Source organism: Muntiacus reevesi, chromosome 13, assembly GCF_963930625.1.
Source record: "Muntiacus reevesi chromosome 13, mMunRee1.1, whole genome shotgun sequence".
Taxonomy (NCBI): domain Eukaryota; kingdom Metazoa; phylum Chordata; class Mammalia; order Artiodactyla; family Cervidae; genus Muntiacus; species Muntiacus reevesi.
The window spans coordinates 63343018-63359075 of NC_089261.1; the positions used below are offsets into that span (position 1 = coordinate 63343018).

At 36.4% G+C, this 16058-nt stretch overlaps 1 protein-coding gene across 3 annotated transcripts in view; it reads right to left on the reverse strand.

Moving 5' to 3' along the window:
• Positions 1 to 16058, reverse strand: part of LRBA (LPS responsive beige-like anchor protein) — a 719345-nt gene that overhangs the window by 595387 nt on the left and 107900 nt on the right. For all 3 annotated transcript variants that reach the window (XM_065905003.1, XM_065905001.1, XM_065905002.1), the window contains exons 13-17: positions 15856 to 16008; positions 11202 to 11370; positions 7509 to 7588; positions 6105 to 6167; positions 1881 to 1978 (exon numbers count right to left, since the gene is read on the reverse strand). In XM_065905003.1, coding sequence (XP_065761075.1) covers positions 1881 to 1978; positions 6105 to 6167; positions 7509 to 7588; positions 11202 to 11370; positions 15856 to 16008 — 563 coding nt within the window. The remainder of the gene's footprint in view (positions 1 to 1880; positions 1979 to 6104; positions 6168 to 7508; positions 7589 to 11201; positions 11371 to 15855; positions 16009 to 16058) is intronic.

Sequence of the window (16058 nt, forward strand, 5' to 3'; positions counted from 1 at the left end):
ACACTGTCTAGGTTTCTCATAGCTTTTCTTCCAAGGAGCAAATATCTTTTAGTTTCATGACTACAGTCACCATCCACAGTGATTTTGGAGCCTAAGAAAATAAAGTTTATCACTGCTTCCAGTTTTTCACCATCTATTTGCCATGAATTGATGGGACCAGATGCCATGATCTTAATTTTCTGAATGCTGAGTTTGAAGCGAGCTTTTTCACTCTCCTCTTTTACCCTCATAAAGAGGATCTTCAGTTCCTCTTCACTTTCTGCCATTAGAATGGTGTCACCTGCGTATCTGAGGTTGTTGATACTTCTCCTGGCAATTCTGATTCCTGCTAGTGATTCATCCAAGCCCAGCATTTCTGCACATAAGTTAAATAAGGAAGGTTACAATATACAGCCTTGTTGTACTCCTGCCCCAATTCTGAACCAGTCCATTTTTCCATGTCCGGTTCTAACTGTTGCTTCTTCACCCATATATAAGTTTTTCAAGAGAGAGGTAAGGTGATTTGGTACTCCCATTACTGCCATCTCTTTAAGAATTTTTCACAGTTTGCTGTGAGGCACACAGTTAAAGGCTCTAGTACAATTAATGAAGCAGATGTTTTTCCTGCAACTCCCTCGCTTTCTCCATGATCCATGGTATGGAAAATTTATTATAACTAGATTATTAAATTACTTACTGCAGCTGATCACTCAGCAAAGTACCTGTTAAACTTTTGTGCCCCAAAAACCTTCTCATTAAATGAAAGACTTAAAACAGAAGTATTCTCTTTTGTTGCTGATAACTGTTATAGACTGAATATGTGCTCCCCAACTCATATACTACATTCCTAAGCTCAACTGTGGTTGTATTTGGAAAAGAAATCAGTTAAGTTAAAGGAGGTCAAGACATGCGAATGAGGCAAGAAAATACAGTCTGAAGGGGTAAACCTCTCATCAGAACAAGACGCAGATATGACAGAGAAGTTTTAAGTATAAGACAGGGAACTATGATTAGGAGGTGGGGCAGGGGGAATTTGGGAGAAAACAGAAAACAAATAAGGACCTGAGGTATAGCACAGAGAACTCTACTCAATCCCCTGTAATGACCTACATGGGAAAAAAATCTTAAAACGACTAGATATATGTATAGTTACAACTGAATCACTTTGCTGTACACTTGGAATTAACAACATTGCAAATAAACTATACTCCAATTAAAATTTTAAATAAAAAACAAAAATTGAATGAGGTCATAACGATGCGTCCTGCTTCAAGTGGATTAGCATCCTTATTTTTAAAAAAACGAAGAGCTTTCTGCTTTCTCTCTCGCTCTCTTTCTACCCTGTCAACACAGTGGGAAGGAGGCTGCCTACACCCCAAAGGGAAAGCCCTCACCAGACACCAACCCTTCAGGCACCTTTATCTGGGACTTACATTCTCCAAAACTGTGAGAAAACAAATTGTTGGTGCTTAAACGACCTGGTCTAGGATATTTTGTTACAGCATGCTGAGCAGACTAAAACAATGATGACTTGGGACTGAGGTTGGAAAAGGTTATATTTTAAAGGAAAGATATGGAGATCTTCTCTTAGATCACAATTGTATATTACTATTCTAGGACCTAAAGAGAGGTCTGTTAGAAAATTTGACCTTACAATAGCTGCATAATAGCATTAACTATACAAACACTGGAATGATTTGCTTGATTTGTCCTCACCTAGTAAACAGTAACAGATCCTGTATCATTGAAGAATTTTTCAAAAAATGTAAAACATGAAATAAAAGAATCTTATATCCTGTTTTATAGGATCCAGTAACAATTTTCATATCTAAGAAACTATCATTTCAAAACTAATCTCTCATATTAAATATAATAAAATTCTTGAAATGTTAAAGTCTTACCGTAACCCGTTCCTTTGGTCAAAAGCAGGTATCATAGAGTTAGGATGTTCTGACATTAATGCAACAAGCAGCTGTAGGACATCCATTAGATTGTCATCCTAAAATTATATTAGAATTTTATTTAAATAAGGAAAAACAAATTATTTGAACAATGACTACTTCTGTAATAATGAATTAGAATATAAAAAATAAGTAGGCTTCTGTACAAATACACTTGTTTAAAGACACTACATATTATATATATATATATATATATATATATATTCATCTATAAAATTCAAACTACACAACACCAAATAGTCAAATAATTTCATAATCAAAGATATAAAATGGCTATTGTACTGCATCAAGATTTCCTAAAACATATTCCATTGTTGTAACAGGTATTGATTTACAGGTTTCTTTTTTTTTTAAGGAATGATTACACATCAAGAAATTAGTTGCTGCTGCTGCTAAGTTGCTTCACCCGTGTCCGACTCTGTGTGACCCCATAGACGGCAGCCCAACAGGCTCCCCTATCCCTGGGATCTTCCAGGCAAGAACACTGGAGTGGGTTGCCATTTCCTTCTCCAATGCATGGAAGTGAAAAGTGAAACTGAAGTCGCTCAGCTGTGTCTGACTCCTAGCGACCCTATGGACTGCAGCCTACCAGGCTCCTCCCTACTCTTGCCTGGGATTTTCCAGGCAAGAGTACTGGAGTGTGTTCCATTGCCTTCTACCAAGAAATTGGCAGGGAAGGACAAACAGGCTGTTCTGTTTTATTACAATAAAGACAAACTGACGCTTCAATATGCTAACAGACCTTGGGAGTATGGCAGTAGTGTGGGGGGAACATACTGTGCATCACCATAAATTTATTTAACTAGGACCACAATGTGCGCTAAGTCTCTCTAGAAACTAGTTCTGAAATAAGATCTCATGGGAAATGGTAACTAGACAGTTCTCATACACTATCTAGGAAAAAGTGCTAGCAGATCAGTCATGTCCAACTCTTTGTGACCCCATGGACTATAGCTTCTGTCCATGGAATTCTCCAGGCAAGAATACGGGAGTGGGTTTCCATTCCCTTCTCCAGGGGATTTTCATAACCCAGGGACCAAACTTGGATCTCCTATATGCAGGCAGATTCTTTACCATCTGAGTCACCAGGGAAGCCCCATATAATCTGTTGTTAGTATTAAAGATATCAGTATAGATCAGTCCCTCAATCGTGTCCAACTCTTTGTGACCCTAAGGGCTGCAGCACGCCAGGCTTCCCTGTCCGTCACCAACTCCAAGCTCAAACTCATGTCCATAGAGTTGATGATGCCATCCAACCATCTCATCCTCTGTCGTCCCCTTCTCCTCCCACCTTCAATCTTTCCCAGCATCAGGGTCTTTTCCAATGAGTCAGCTCTTCGCATCAGGTGACCAAATATTGGAGCTTCAGTCCTTCCAATGATTATTCAGGACTGATTTCCCTTAGGATGGACTGGTTGGATCTCCTTGCAGTCCAAGGGACTCTCAAGAGTTTTCTTCAACACCACAGTTCAAAAGCATCAATTCTTCAGTGCTCAGCTTTCTTTATAGCCCAACTCTCACATCCAAACATGATTACTGGAAAAACCACAGCTTTAACTAGATGGACCTTTGTCGGCCAAGTAATGTCTCTGCTCTTTAATATGTTGTCTAAGTTTGTCATCGCTTTTCTTCCAAGGAGCACATGTCTTTTAATTTCATGGCTGCAGTCACCAACTGCACTGATTCTGGAGCCCAAGAAAATAAAGTCTGTCACTGTTTCCACTGTTTCCCCATCTATCTGCCATGAAGTGATGGGACCAGATGCCATGATCTTCATTTTTTGAATGTTGAGTTTCAAGCCAGCTTTTTCACTCTCCTCTTTCACTTTCATCAAGAGGCTCCTCAGTTCTTCACTTTCTGCCATACGGATGGTGTCATCTGCATATCTGAGGTTACTGATATTTTTCCTGGCAATCTTGATTCCAGCTTGTGCTTCATCCAGCCCAACTTTTCACATGATGTACTCTGTGTATATGCTAAATAAGCAGGGTGGCAATATACAGCCTTGATGTACTCCTTTCCCAATTTGGAACCAGTCCGTTGTTCCCCGTCCAATTCTGTTGCTTCCTGACCTGCACACAGGTTTCTCAGAAAGCAGGTATGGTGGTCTGGTATTCCCAGCTCTTTAATTTTCCACAGTTTGTTGTGGTCCACACAGTCAAAGGCTTTAGCATAGTCAATGAAGTAGAAATAGATGTTTTTCTGGAATTCTGTTGCTTTTTCTATTTTTTTCTATGCTTTTTTTTTTTTTTTTTTTGCTATTTTTTTGTATGCCCTTTCTATGTTTCTTTCTAGAATTCTCTTGCTTTTTCTACATCTATATACATGGCAATAATAATCTTTGTATTTTTTAATTTGTCCAAGGCAGACATGATGTGATAAACACCATAGACTCACCACCTGGGCCACAGAAACATACACTGCAAGCCCATCTGCGTACAGACTGCCTCTTTACATTTTTGAAAACGGACATTGCAGTGATGGTGCAGGTCTCATCACCCAAGTGGAGAACAGGGAAGCAAAATTTTTTCCCAAAACTTTAAGGTGGGTTTTTGTTTGGAGTGGCATATTTTTCTCCCCTCTCTGGTTTTGTGGTTTTAAATCTTAAATGATACACTGTTAGGCATGACAGATAGTTAGAGAAGCAATGGAGAAAAGTTTAAAACTCCTATGTTAGCTAACAGGTTTCTGAATTTATTGCTGTATCTCCAGAGAGAAGGCTGGAGAAGGCAACAAGGAGATTTTGTATCAGCTACTGCAGCCTTAAAACAAAGTTGATGTCTCTTTGGATTTTAAAATTGTTCCTATGCAGCTTCTTTTATTTTTGCTTAATCAGATACAAAGGGAGACATGTGGGGAAAAGGTTCCAAATGACCAATAAATGTTTACTGGGTGAACACACTTCTGTATATGGCATAATTTGATAACATTTGCAGAAAAGCACAAGAATAAGCACATAGGAGTTCTGAAATCCAAAAATTTCAAGAAAACCCTTCACAATCTTTGTCGACTATTCAGTATATCATGAGGGCATTACTGGGCATTACTAACCCAAAGATACAAAGGGAAGCAGCAGGAAGTCATCTCTATGGTGCCCTGCATCCAGGTTTTCACTCACTGCTTTTTAATTCTCGCTGTGGCAGCTACTTCAATATTTAATTCTCAATATGCTAAATAAATCATCTAGAGGTAGGGCACTGGGGCTTTTGAAAAGTGTGATTTGAAGGACCCAAAAAATATCTGATTTAATAGTTTCAAGGAAAACAGATCACTGTGACTTCCAGTTTCTCAGTTATGAAATATTTTGGTCCCGAATGGTCAAGAAAATCTAAAGAGAGACTACCCTACTCAAGAGGAAAAAGAAATCATACTCATTAATGTTTCAGTCAAACATGATGCTACCAAGAAATTTAACCCATTCTTTCCTGCCCCTATTAACAAAGACAGATCCAAACCATATCTCTTATCTACTAATGATTTTAAAAGGCACTATTCTCATGATGTAACAAATATGCTAACTCATAAAACATGAATTATACATAGGACTATAAGTTATCATATAAATGGCATGCTTTGTATGAAATTCACTTCCAGATTTAACTTATGTAAAATACATTTAATTAGATTATTTATTTAGACTACATGGGGCATATATCAAATTTTCCCAACTCAATAAAGCAAAAAACTACAGACATTTCAACCTATTTAACCTCCTTTACAACCACATAATTTTAAATCAATTATAAATGAGTGATTTAACAGTATTTGATTATGCAAAATCAGTGGAAAGAGTATGTTAAAAATTCAAAAGTCCAATCATTTGTAGTCATTTTTGTTATCTATTTTTCCACTTATTATACTGGTACCTGGAAATACACTGAAAGTATTTTTTGGTTATTAGGTTATTCTTTAGTCTTATTAGGTTAATGAGATCTTATTTTAATACTTTTTAAAGCCTCTCATGCTTATTCACAAAGGCAAGTTGTGGTAATAAAGAATATTTAAACGCAAATTGCTAAGCTTTCATTCCTAATTTACTCTCCATTCTGAGCACAGGTACAGGCATAGTTATATCATTAATGAGAGAGTTCTTTAACTCTTTTATGTGTAAAAAAGCCCATAATGTAACTTCAAAAAATAAAACATATAAAATTAACATGTTACCTCATGCATAGTGAGTAGATAATTAAGAATGGCCTGTAGTTCATCTTCCTTTACTCCATTATCCTTAAAAAACATAACACAAGTATTTTATGCTTACACATAAAAAACTTTTTCGAAAAGGAAAATAACACACAGAGATTTGCCAACTTGGTCAGTTGCTATAAACATAAAAAAATAATGTAGTATAGAATCTAAACTGAAGAGGAAAGAAAGAATCTAAACGTAAAATGAAAACTCAGGGAAGCACTGCAGACATGCAGTGGGCAGCACAGTGGAGAAATTCAGAGCGGTCAGACACAGCACCCCGTGCACCGCGCCCGGTAACACGGTAGGTGATAACTGATCTAGTAGAGCTGCAGAGCCCTGAAGCAGGCAAACACGATCACTGAGGACACGTGTAAGGGTATTACACCTGTCACTCCGTTAAATACAGAAGGTAACTTCTCTGTTTATCTTTTTCTATTAAATTTGGAGACTAAAATGAACAGTTTCTAAAATTACCGAGTTAAAAGGTCACGTAATAAAAGCTGAGTGGTAATTTCAGTAGGAAAAACACTGCCCTTTTTTTAGTATGAATACATTATGAAAATTTTCAAGCTACTGTACTATTAATCATAAAACAAGCATGAAATCTGAAAAAAGAGCAATAAGATAATTAGAAACAAAACACAGTAGGAAGGAACATAAAGAGACAATGTAAAGGATAAATTTTTAAGTAAACAGAAATAAAATATCTGATTCTGAAGGATATACCAACAGTTAGGTCCATTTACCACAATATTATGCGGCAGCTAATAAAGCATTAAACTATAAAGATTACAAAATAAAATGATATAGGAAAATACTGAATAAGATATTGAGAACAAATATATTTATATGTTGGCATCTTATAAAACCAAAACACCTTCCTGAAAACTAATATTAAATTTTACTTTACTGATAATGGAAGGAAATGGAACAAAATGTAATCATTTCTATCCAGTACATTTTTATACAGGAAAATTATTTTTCAAAATCTGGATGCCGAGTACAAGGACTCTTTAAAAATGAAACCTCCTCCTTTTGAGCAGCTCTGTCTACTGTTGTATCACCAGGTCTAGGACTGGTAGGAACTACGAGCAACTCAGTAAATACTTGCTGAATGGAAGTATGAATACACTTGCACTCCAATAGAAATTTATATAATATATCTTACAATTATCAATCTCTAATTCTGCACTAATGTTTAGTAATATATGCCTAGGAAACAATAAGAAAAAACAAACAAGGAAATAAATACCTTTCAAAGTATTTTCCACTGTGTAAACCCACTAACAGAGCAAACAATAAATAAACCAACAGAGCATTTTATGTGAAATTATGTTACAATAAACACATGCTACTGGATAAGAAATGTGAACTCACCTTCATTACTAATTGCTTAATAAACATCAACAAGAATGCTCGTAGAGAAAACATTTCTTTTTGATTAGGTCGTGGTCCATCTTTTAAAAAAAGACAAACACATATGCACACACATTGAGTATTTCAAAAACCTCGAAACTAAGTATAAAATTCCCATTCCCAACAGTTTTCCCACTTATCTATAAGGAAAGTAAAAGTAACTTTCCTGAAGAGTTTAATTTCTCTAGAAGAACAAGCATTCAATCTCAATGTGATTGCATACATAGTGCTTCCAATGTACAAAATCAGTTACACAGAAACTGCAATGAAGACATTTGTTTTTGACTAAGGTCAAAGGAATTTCAAAACAGAAAGATGAGGTAACAAATTTACATTTAGCTTTAAAAGACTCTCTGGAAATCTTACTATGGTAACATAAGTTTACAAAGGAAAAAAAGCAAAAGAAAATCTAAACTTTACATATGAACTTAGTATGAAAAAACTTTTCTACTGTTACCACTGTATAAGCTAATATAAAACCCTCAAAAAGTACACTTCAACACAATGTCATCCACGAAGGAGAGAAGCATTGTGCTGACCACCTCTGACATTTCCTTCTCTTTTTGAAAAAGTCCTTGGTCACACATGGCTCACATTAAAGGCAATTTTCATGTCTCAAACATAGTTCCTAAGTAGAAAGCTTTTGAAACCAAATACTCATTGTCCTAAGATCCTAGCTCAGGTACTTGCTTGCCTCATATTTTCTGCAATTTTCCCCCCACTAATCATTATTTACAGCTAGTTCCTAGACCACCAAAGCATAGGACCAACATGACCTTGAACAGATCAATTAAAATAGGAAGAAAATTGTTTAAAATTTGTTCCACATGACGATTCCTAGACAAGAAAGGTTACAGAGTTACAACAGAACCATAAAGTTTGGCCAGCTTTCTCACTTGAAGTATGAGACTTCCCCAAGATCACTAATCAGTTATAAAATCAGGGCCAGAATATAATACAAACACCCAGGATGGTACATGACACTCTTACACCATCAGGAAATAATGATTTATTTCTAGATCTGCTGCAACATGCCAGCTCAAACAAGATCAGGGAACTTTCATGTGTTCTCACAGCTTTCTAAATGATAGCACATTGTCTGATAATAAACCTAGTTTATTTTGAAAGGGATTTTAAAAAATATTGTACAAATATGAAACCTCGTCTTTGTAAATCAGTGAATAACCAAAGCCTTGAGTAAAAAATCAGAATGTATATTGTTTCACTCTCCAGCATCTATCTCCTGAATTAAGACAATAGCCCTCAATTCTTCTAAAGGCACTGAACCCATCTTCACACTCAGATCATGTGTTTTGCGGGTAAGAATGGCCTCCTCTTCCGGGCAATCTGAAGAACACTGCCATGCAGACGGACACACGATGCAATCAGAGCCAGTGAGCGACAAAGAGACTTTTGCTGGAAATGCTCGATACAGACAGATACTCTTGCTAGATTTAAAGTTGGGGGGATGTGAAGCTGGGTGGCTGCTGCTACAACAAGGAGAGAAAGTACATGAAAAGAGCCAATACAGAAGAAGTGGGAAATGGAGAGAGACAAACTGGCCATCTTCTGAGCCCCTGCACCAAATTCCACTGAAATTATCAGCCTATTAACCATGGTTAACCCTCTTTTACAATATAAACCTGGAGTAACAGCCAAGTTTGACCTTGGAGTACAAAAGGAAGCAGGGCAAAAGCTAACACAGTTTTGTCAAGAGAACACACTGGTGATAGCAAACACCCTCTTCCAACTACACATGAGATGACTCCACACATAGATGTCACCATATGGTCAATACCAAAATCAGACTGACTATATTCTTCTCAGATGAAGATGGAGACGCTCTAACAGTCAGCAAAAATAATCCCTAGAGCTGAATTTAGAAAAGGCAGAGGAACCGGAGATCAAATTCCCAACACATGCTGGACTACGGAGAAAACAACAGAATTCTAGAAAAACATCTACTTCTGCTTCACTGATTATGCTAAAGCTTTTGACTGTGTGGATCCCAACAATCTGTGAAAAATTCTTAAAGAGACAAGAATACCATACCACCTTATCTATTTCCTGAGAAGCCTGTATGCAGGCCAAGAAATAACAGAACAGACATGGAACAACTGACAGGTTGAAAACTAGGAAAGGAATACAACAAGGCTGTATATTGTCACCTGCTTATTTAACTTATATGCAAAGTACATCAAGCAATATGCTAGACTGGAGGAATCACAAGGTGGAATCAAGACTGCTGAGAGAAATACCAACAATCTCAGATATGCAGATGATACCACTCTAAAATCACTACGGATGGCAACTGCAGCCATGAAATTAAAAGACAGATGTTCCTCGGAAGAAAAGCTATGAAAAACCTAGACAGTATATTAAAAACCAAAGACATCACTTTGCCGACAAAGGTCCATATGGTCAAAGCTATGGTTTTTCCAGTAGCCACATACAGATGTGAGAGTTGGACCATAAAGAAGGCAGAGTACCAAAGAAGTGATGCTTTCAAACTGTGCTACTGGAGAAGACTCCTGAGAGTCCCTTAAACAAAAAGGAGATCAAACCAGTCAATGCTAAAGGAAATCAGTCTTGAATATTCATTGGAAGGACTGATATTGAAGCTGAAGCTCCAATACTTTGGCCACCTGATGTGAAGAGCCGACTCATTGGAAAAGACCATGATGCTGGGAAAGACAGAGGGCAGGAGAAGGGGGTAAAAGAGGATGAAATGGTTGGACAGCATCATCGACTCAATAGACGTGAGTTTGAGCAAGCTCCAGGAGATAGCGAAAGACTTCCAAAGCCTGGCATGCTGCAGTCCATGGGGTCACAAAGAACAGGACACAACGTAGCAACTGAGCAACAATGAACAATGATACAAACCAGTTTTAAGCAGGTTTTGCAATACTTTAAACTAGGCACTATTTGTCAAAACTTTTATTTTGACCCCATCTATGAACTATTAACATAATGAATGAACATTAGTCTTCCAATAAGTCAGTTCCAATTATACAGGAAAATAATTACTGAAATTCTGCGGTTTCCTTATATAAGTGATTAGAAGCAGATACTCCCTATTCCTACAAAAAAATCTCCATTATCTCAAAAAACACTGCTGTCAATGACTTTCATTGGGATAACTGAACTCGATATCAGTACTAGTTGCTAATATAGAATTTTCTTTCATCCTCAATGCCTTAGAAATCATCCTAGTCATATTTGATCCCCAAACAACTCATACTAGCAAAAGTAACATTCTTCTATAAAAACAGTAAGCTGTTAATCTCTGGCAACCACAAACTATTAAATAGTAGATTATTTAATAGTCGCAAAGAGTCGGACATGACTGAGCGACTGAACTCAACTCAACTCATTCAAAAATAGTTTAAATAAAAACTATTGAAACTAATAAAATAGTTTAAATAAATAAAAACTATTTAAAAAGAACTATTAAACAGTTTAGGACAAACTATTAAAATTATCAGCAAGATTAAAACTTTACCATGAAGAGATTTAGAAAAAACTTTCAGAATAATGTAATGTATTGGTTTAGGAAAAAAGAGACGGAAGAAAGAGGGAGGGAAGGGAGGAGGGAAGGGAAAATCCTGAATTTCCATGTATATATAACATAATATACAGATACAGATGAAATACCTAATCCTTTTGGGGTAATGCCACTCCGGTCCTGAGGATTCACTGCCCAGTAGTAGTACTTCAGAGTATGCATTATGAGAAGCACTGTCCCAACTCTCCGAATGGCATTATATATGTTTACTGTACCAATGAATTCCGTGGACAGGTAAGTATAGAGTGTCAACTGCACCTAGAGAATCAAAATAGAGAGCTCAAAACAAAGAAACAGACCAGCATTCTACCCTTCCTTCCAGTAATACTCTCAGGTTGCTCTATCTGGACCACACTTGTTCTAAAAAGTAAGCTGCTTAAGTAGCTTGACAGTAACCTCCATGTTAACAGACAACATAGAGCCACTGACACACACCCACAAGCACACATACTGCTTATAAAACAAAACCAGGCAAATGCTTCTCTTGCAGCAGCACTGTGAAGTAAACATCCCCACACACACCACGTTTTTGCAGCACTATTCCTATAGTGCTGAGAAAATTGCAATCAGCAATTAGTCACGAACTTACTTCTTTATAATAAACCTACTATTTACACTTTGCATAATTGTTTTCAAAAGCTAGAAACTGTCTTTGTTTTGGAGAAAACTAGTAGCTGGAATAACTCAGAAGAAATTTTTTTAAAAAAGCAGGAGTGACTAAAATATAGAACAAAAAAAGAAAATCATACATACATACAAACATACATACAATACATACATACAAAAATATGTAAAGCTTACCTTAAGAAATGTTTATTAGAAAAACAGAATTTTGTTATAGCAGCTCATTATGACAAAGATTGTCGTATAATATTATAGTCTCTAAAATTCACAAACAACTATACTACTAACAACAGCACAAAATAAAAACCACTTTTGTTCTACTTTCATACAGAAATCAAGAATTTTTCACTGCGCTGCTAGTGGATATACTTTATAAACTAAGAAATATTAAGGAAGGCATTAAATTTGGCCAAACCTCAAACTACTCCTGATCATTTACAATTGAACATTTATGTTTAAACATAATGAACATTCCCAGATGTTGAGGGCATTTTCCTTTTTAACCCTGAAAGATAAAAATTAGGTGCCTATATTCCAGATGCCCTATAAACAATCAAGGTTAAACGAATTAGGGAGTCAATCAGTAACAATACATGGTAAAGAATGGCAGACTCTGAACCACTTAAAATCAAAGTTGGAAAGATGACTGTAGTTTGTTGCTTTTGTTTAGTAGCTAAGTCATGTTTGAGTCTTTCCCAACCCATGGACTGTAGCCTGCCAGGCTCCTCTGTCCATGGGCCCTCCCAGGCAAGAATACTAGAGTGGGTTGGCACTTCCTTCTCCTGGGGATCTTCCTGACCCAGGGATCGCACCCACATCTCCTGCATTGGCAGGCAGACTCTTTACTGCTGAACCAGCAGAGAAATCCAATTGTTGTTTAGAAAATCATAAACATGCTATAATCCACAGAGTGGGTGAAAGATAACATCACTTTGATGTTGCTACTGCTGTTGAAATAGACAGCCCCAGCTTACTTGTTATTGAGGATATACAGAACTTTCTATGACGATTCAAACTCTTAACTGTGATATTTCAACCAGAAAATATTTACCTTCACCTGTATTTGGAGCACTGTATTAGTGAATATACAATGGCGCAGACACTGTCCCTCAGTAGCTAAAGATCTAATGGGGAAGACTAAAAATACACCCAATTTTAAGTGAAAGACCAAAGGTAATGAAGATCCCTAGTGAAACGTAAGAACACTCATGTGGCAATATGTAATTAATTGCCAAACAAGTGCCACAGAGCTATTAAATACTATCAATTCAGAGGCCAGAGAAATTATTTTGGGGTAAGCTAAAACAGTCAAGACAAGTGGTAGGCTTTGAAGATGAGTGGTTCTAATAAGAGGAAATTTCAAATAGAGAAAATTGTAGATAATACAAAAAGTTTCCCTAGATCTAGAACAACCATCCCCAATCTTGCCTGCATTAAAATGCCTGGAAAATATTTTTAAAATACCTGTCTGGGTCTTGTCCCAGACCAATTAAATCAGAATCTAGGGAAGGGGGAGTGAAAATCTATTAAAAAAAAAAAAAAAAAAAAAAACGCCTTTCCCAACTAATTCTGTAGACAGCCAAGATTAAGAACCACTGCTCTAGGATAACTTCTGGTACCCACCTACCCATTGAGGATAACTGGTTTTTCATATAGAAAGCCTAGGAAGAACTGGCATGAAGACTTAATGTTTTATTCTGAAAACAAAGAGAAACCATTACAAATTTGGGGGCTAAGAAATGTTCTGATGAGAGTGACTGTGATATGTTGAAAGCATGAAGGAATTCTAACAAAAGATGATAAACTAAGATATGGAAAACTGGAGAAAGTCAGTCTCCTGAGAATGATACTACAGCTAAGGAAAAATCAATAGGATTGAAGAGTAACATACTGAGGTAAATAAGAACAGAGACCTCAGGATCACACATATTCTAATTATGAATAATTCTTCACTCACTCTTTATATAATCTAATAACCACACAAATTACACATGAAAATGTCTTTCCCATTGCACCTAAATTCTATGTTTGAGAGCAGAAATCAGATCTGTCTTAGTCACCACTGTATCCATAGGGCCGGCTACTCAACAAATGAAAGACTATTGTCTACAAGAAAACTCATCTCTCTTGTCAGGTCATTTAAAAGACTGTCTCTGAGCAAATCAAATTTAAATGAGTATTATAAATGACTGGGAGTAGCCTGTTCCAAAAGCAAAGACTGATTCATACGACCATACCCTCAACTTTGGTAACCAGAGGTGAATTTACCATGAAGCTAACGAAGCTTAAACTTTATGACCACTCATCTACAAATGTTCCTTCCAAAATCCTAAACCTAACTTTATATGTTGCATTCTTTTTGTTAAAAAGCTCCTTTCTCCCCCAAATTGTATGACCTTTAGGTCAAACAAACTTTATATCTGCCTTTTGCTATAACTACCTTTATGATAAAATTAGATAACCCCTCAAGGATACACAAAGCATAAGGCTGAAACAAAACTGGAGTTTAATATTAACAAACCAACTGAAATTCTAAAAAGGAAATTAAAGAAAATTATTAACAAGGAAAAGGTAAGAAATACAGTGCAATAATACTACAGACTTAAGGAAATGATATAATGAAAATTTTAAAATATTCCCCTACAACTAAGTGTCTAATAAGAGGTTTTTTTGACCACATCAAAAGAGGCCCAAAGGCTTACAAATGCGCTGCTTAGTAAGACAAAGAAGTGTTTAGTAAAAAGTTTAAGAAGTAACTTGAAACAATCCTTGAAAAGAAATAAGACTGAGGGTCATAGAAGAGAAAGAGGTCAAATTTGAACCCAGAGATAAAAAGCTACAACCTCCAGCTGCCTCCTTTGATTATTTCCAAATGGCGATCAGAGTCAGCAGCTGTTTTTCTCCTTAACATCTGAAAAGAGCAGCTGAAAATAAAGATACTATGACTCCAGAAGAGCAAAAAAGTCTGCAGACATTTTTTTCTGACAACTAAAGTAAGTACGTGTTATTCCAACCTGAACAACGATAAACACTTGCAAGTGAACCAGAAAGGAGAGGGGGGGGAGAGGAAATCAAATGTTTAGGATAACTTAATAGAACATTAGAGTTTATCAAAAGTTTTATTTACATATTTTATCACAAATTCACTTATGTTTACTTAATGCAACTGGTTTGCTGTTATACTACTAAATAAACTACTGTATAAAATATAATTGTGTTTAGTAATTTTAATTAATGTGAAATGAAAATGATTAAATGAGACCAGCACATCATGGAAGCCTTCAAAAAAGGATGACATTTCAGCTGTTCCTGTAAGAATTAAACTCAGTAGCTCATCATTTTGGTGGAAGGAATATGAATGTATAAAACAGAGAGAGAGAGCACAATGAGTATATATTTATATGTATGTATATACATTCATACATACATAAGGACACATAGATATATATGCAATCCAACTATGGTTAAGGAAATGTAAATCAAAATCTCTCCCAAATAAAATTTTATTTAACAACAGAAAATATATACTATTTCTGTATTTCAAAAAATGCTGATACTGCTTTAGGAAGGGAGGGACAGACGGAGGGAGGGAGGAAATACTGTCCTGCAAAAGTACATTTAGTCAGGTGGAGAGGAGGTTCAAGAGGGAGGGGACATATGTATTATTTTTGTGGTTTAGTTGCTAAGTCCTATCCAACTCTTTTATGACCCCATGGAGTATTTAGCCTGCCAGGTTCCTTGTCCATGGGATTTCCCAGGCGAGAATACTGGAGAGGATTGCTATTTCCGTCTCCAGGGGATCTTTTGACTCAGGGATTAAACCCACGTCTCCTGCACTGGCAGGCAGGTTCTTTACCACTGACCCACCAGGAAAGCCCTGGATATATATGTATGTGTGGTTGATTCACGTTGTTGTATGTCAGAAACCAACACAACACTGTAAAGCAATTATTAAAAATTAATAAATTTTTAAATTAAAAAAAAAGTACATTTAGTCAAAAAATGCATTCCACTGAAACCTTACATAACAGCATGTAAAAGAAAATCCTCTTCATTATCACTCTTCTCAAGTACAAAAATGTATTGAACATACTAGCACAAAATCAATGCATGCATTACCTTGGCTGGGGTATGAATCCATATAGCTGGGTTAAGAAGAATGTGGTCACACAGTTGCTTGAGTAGGGGCATCCCACTCGGCAGATTACTCAGGTATTTTGAAAATACAAGGCAAAGTTCAAGCACTGCTCTGCTGACATGGGATTTGGAAGACTGCAGAGGAAGATATTTCAAAGGTCACTATCAACACAAAGCAAGTGAAG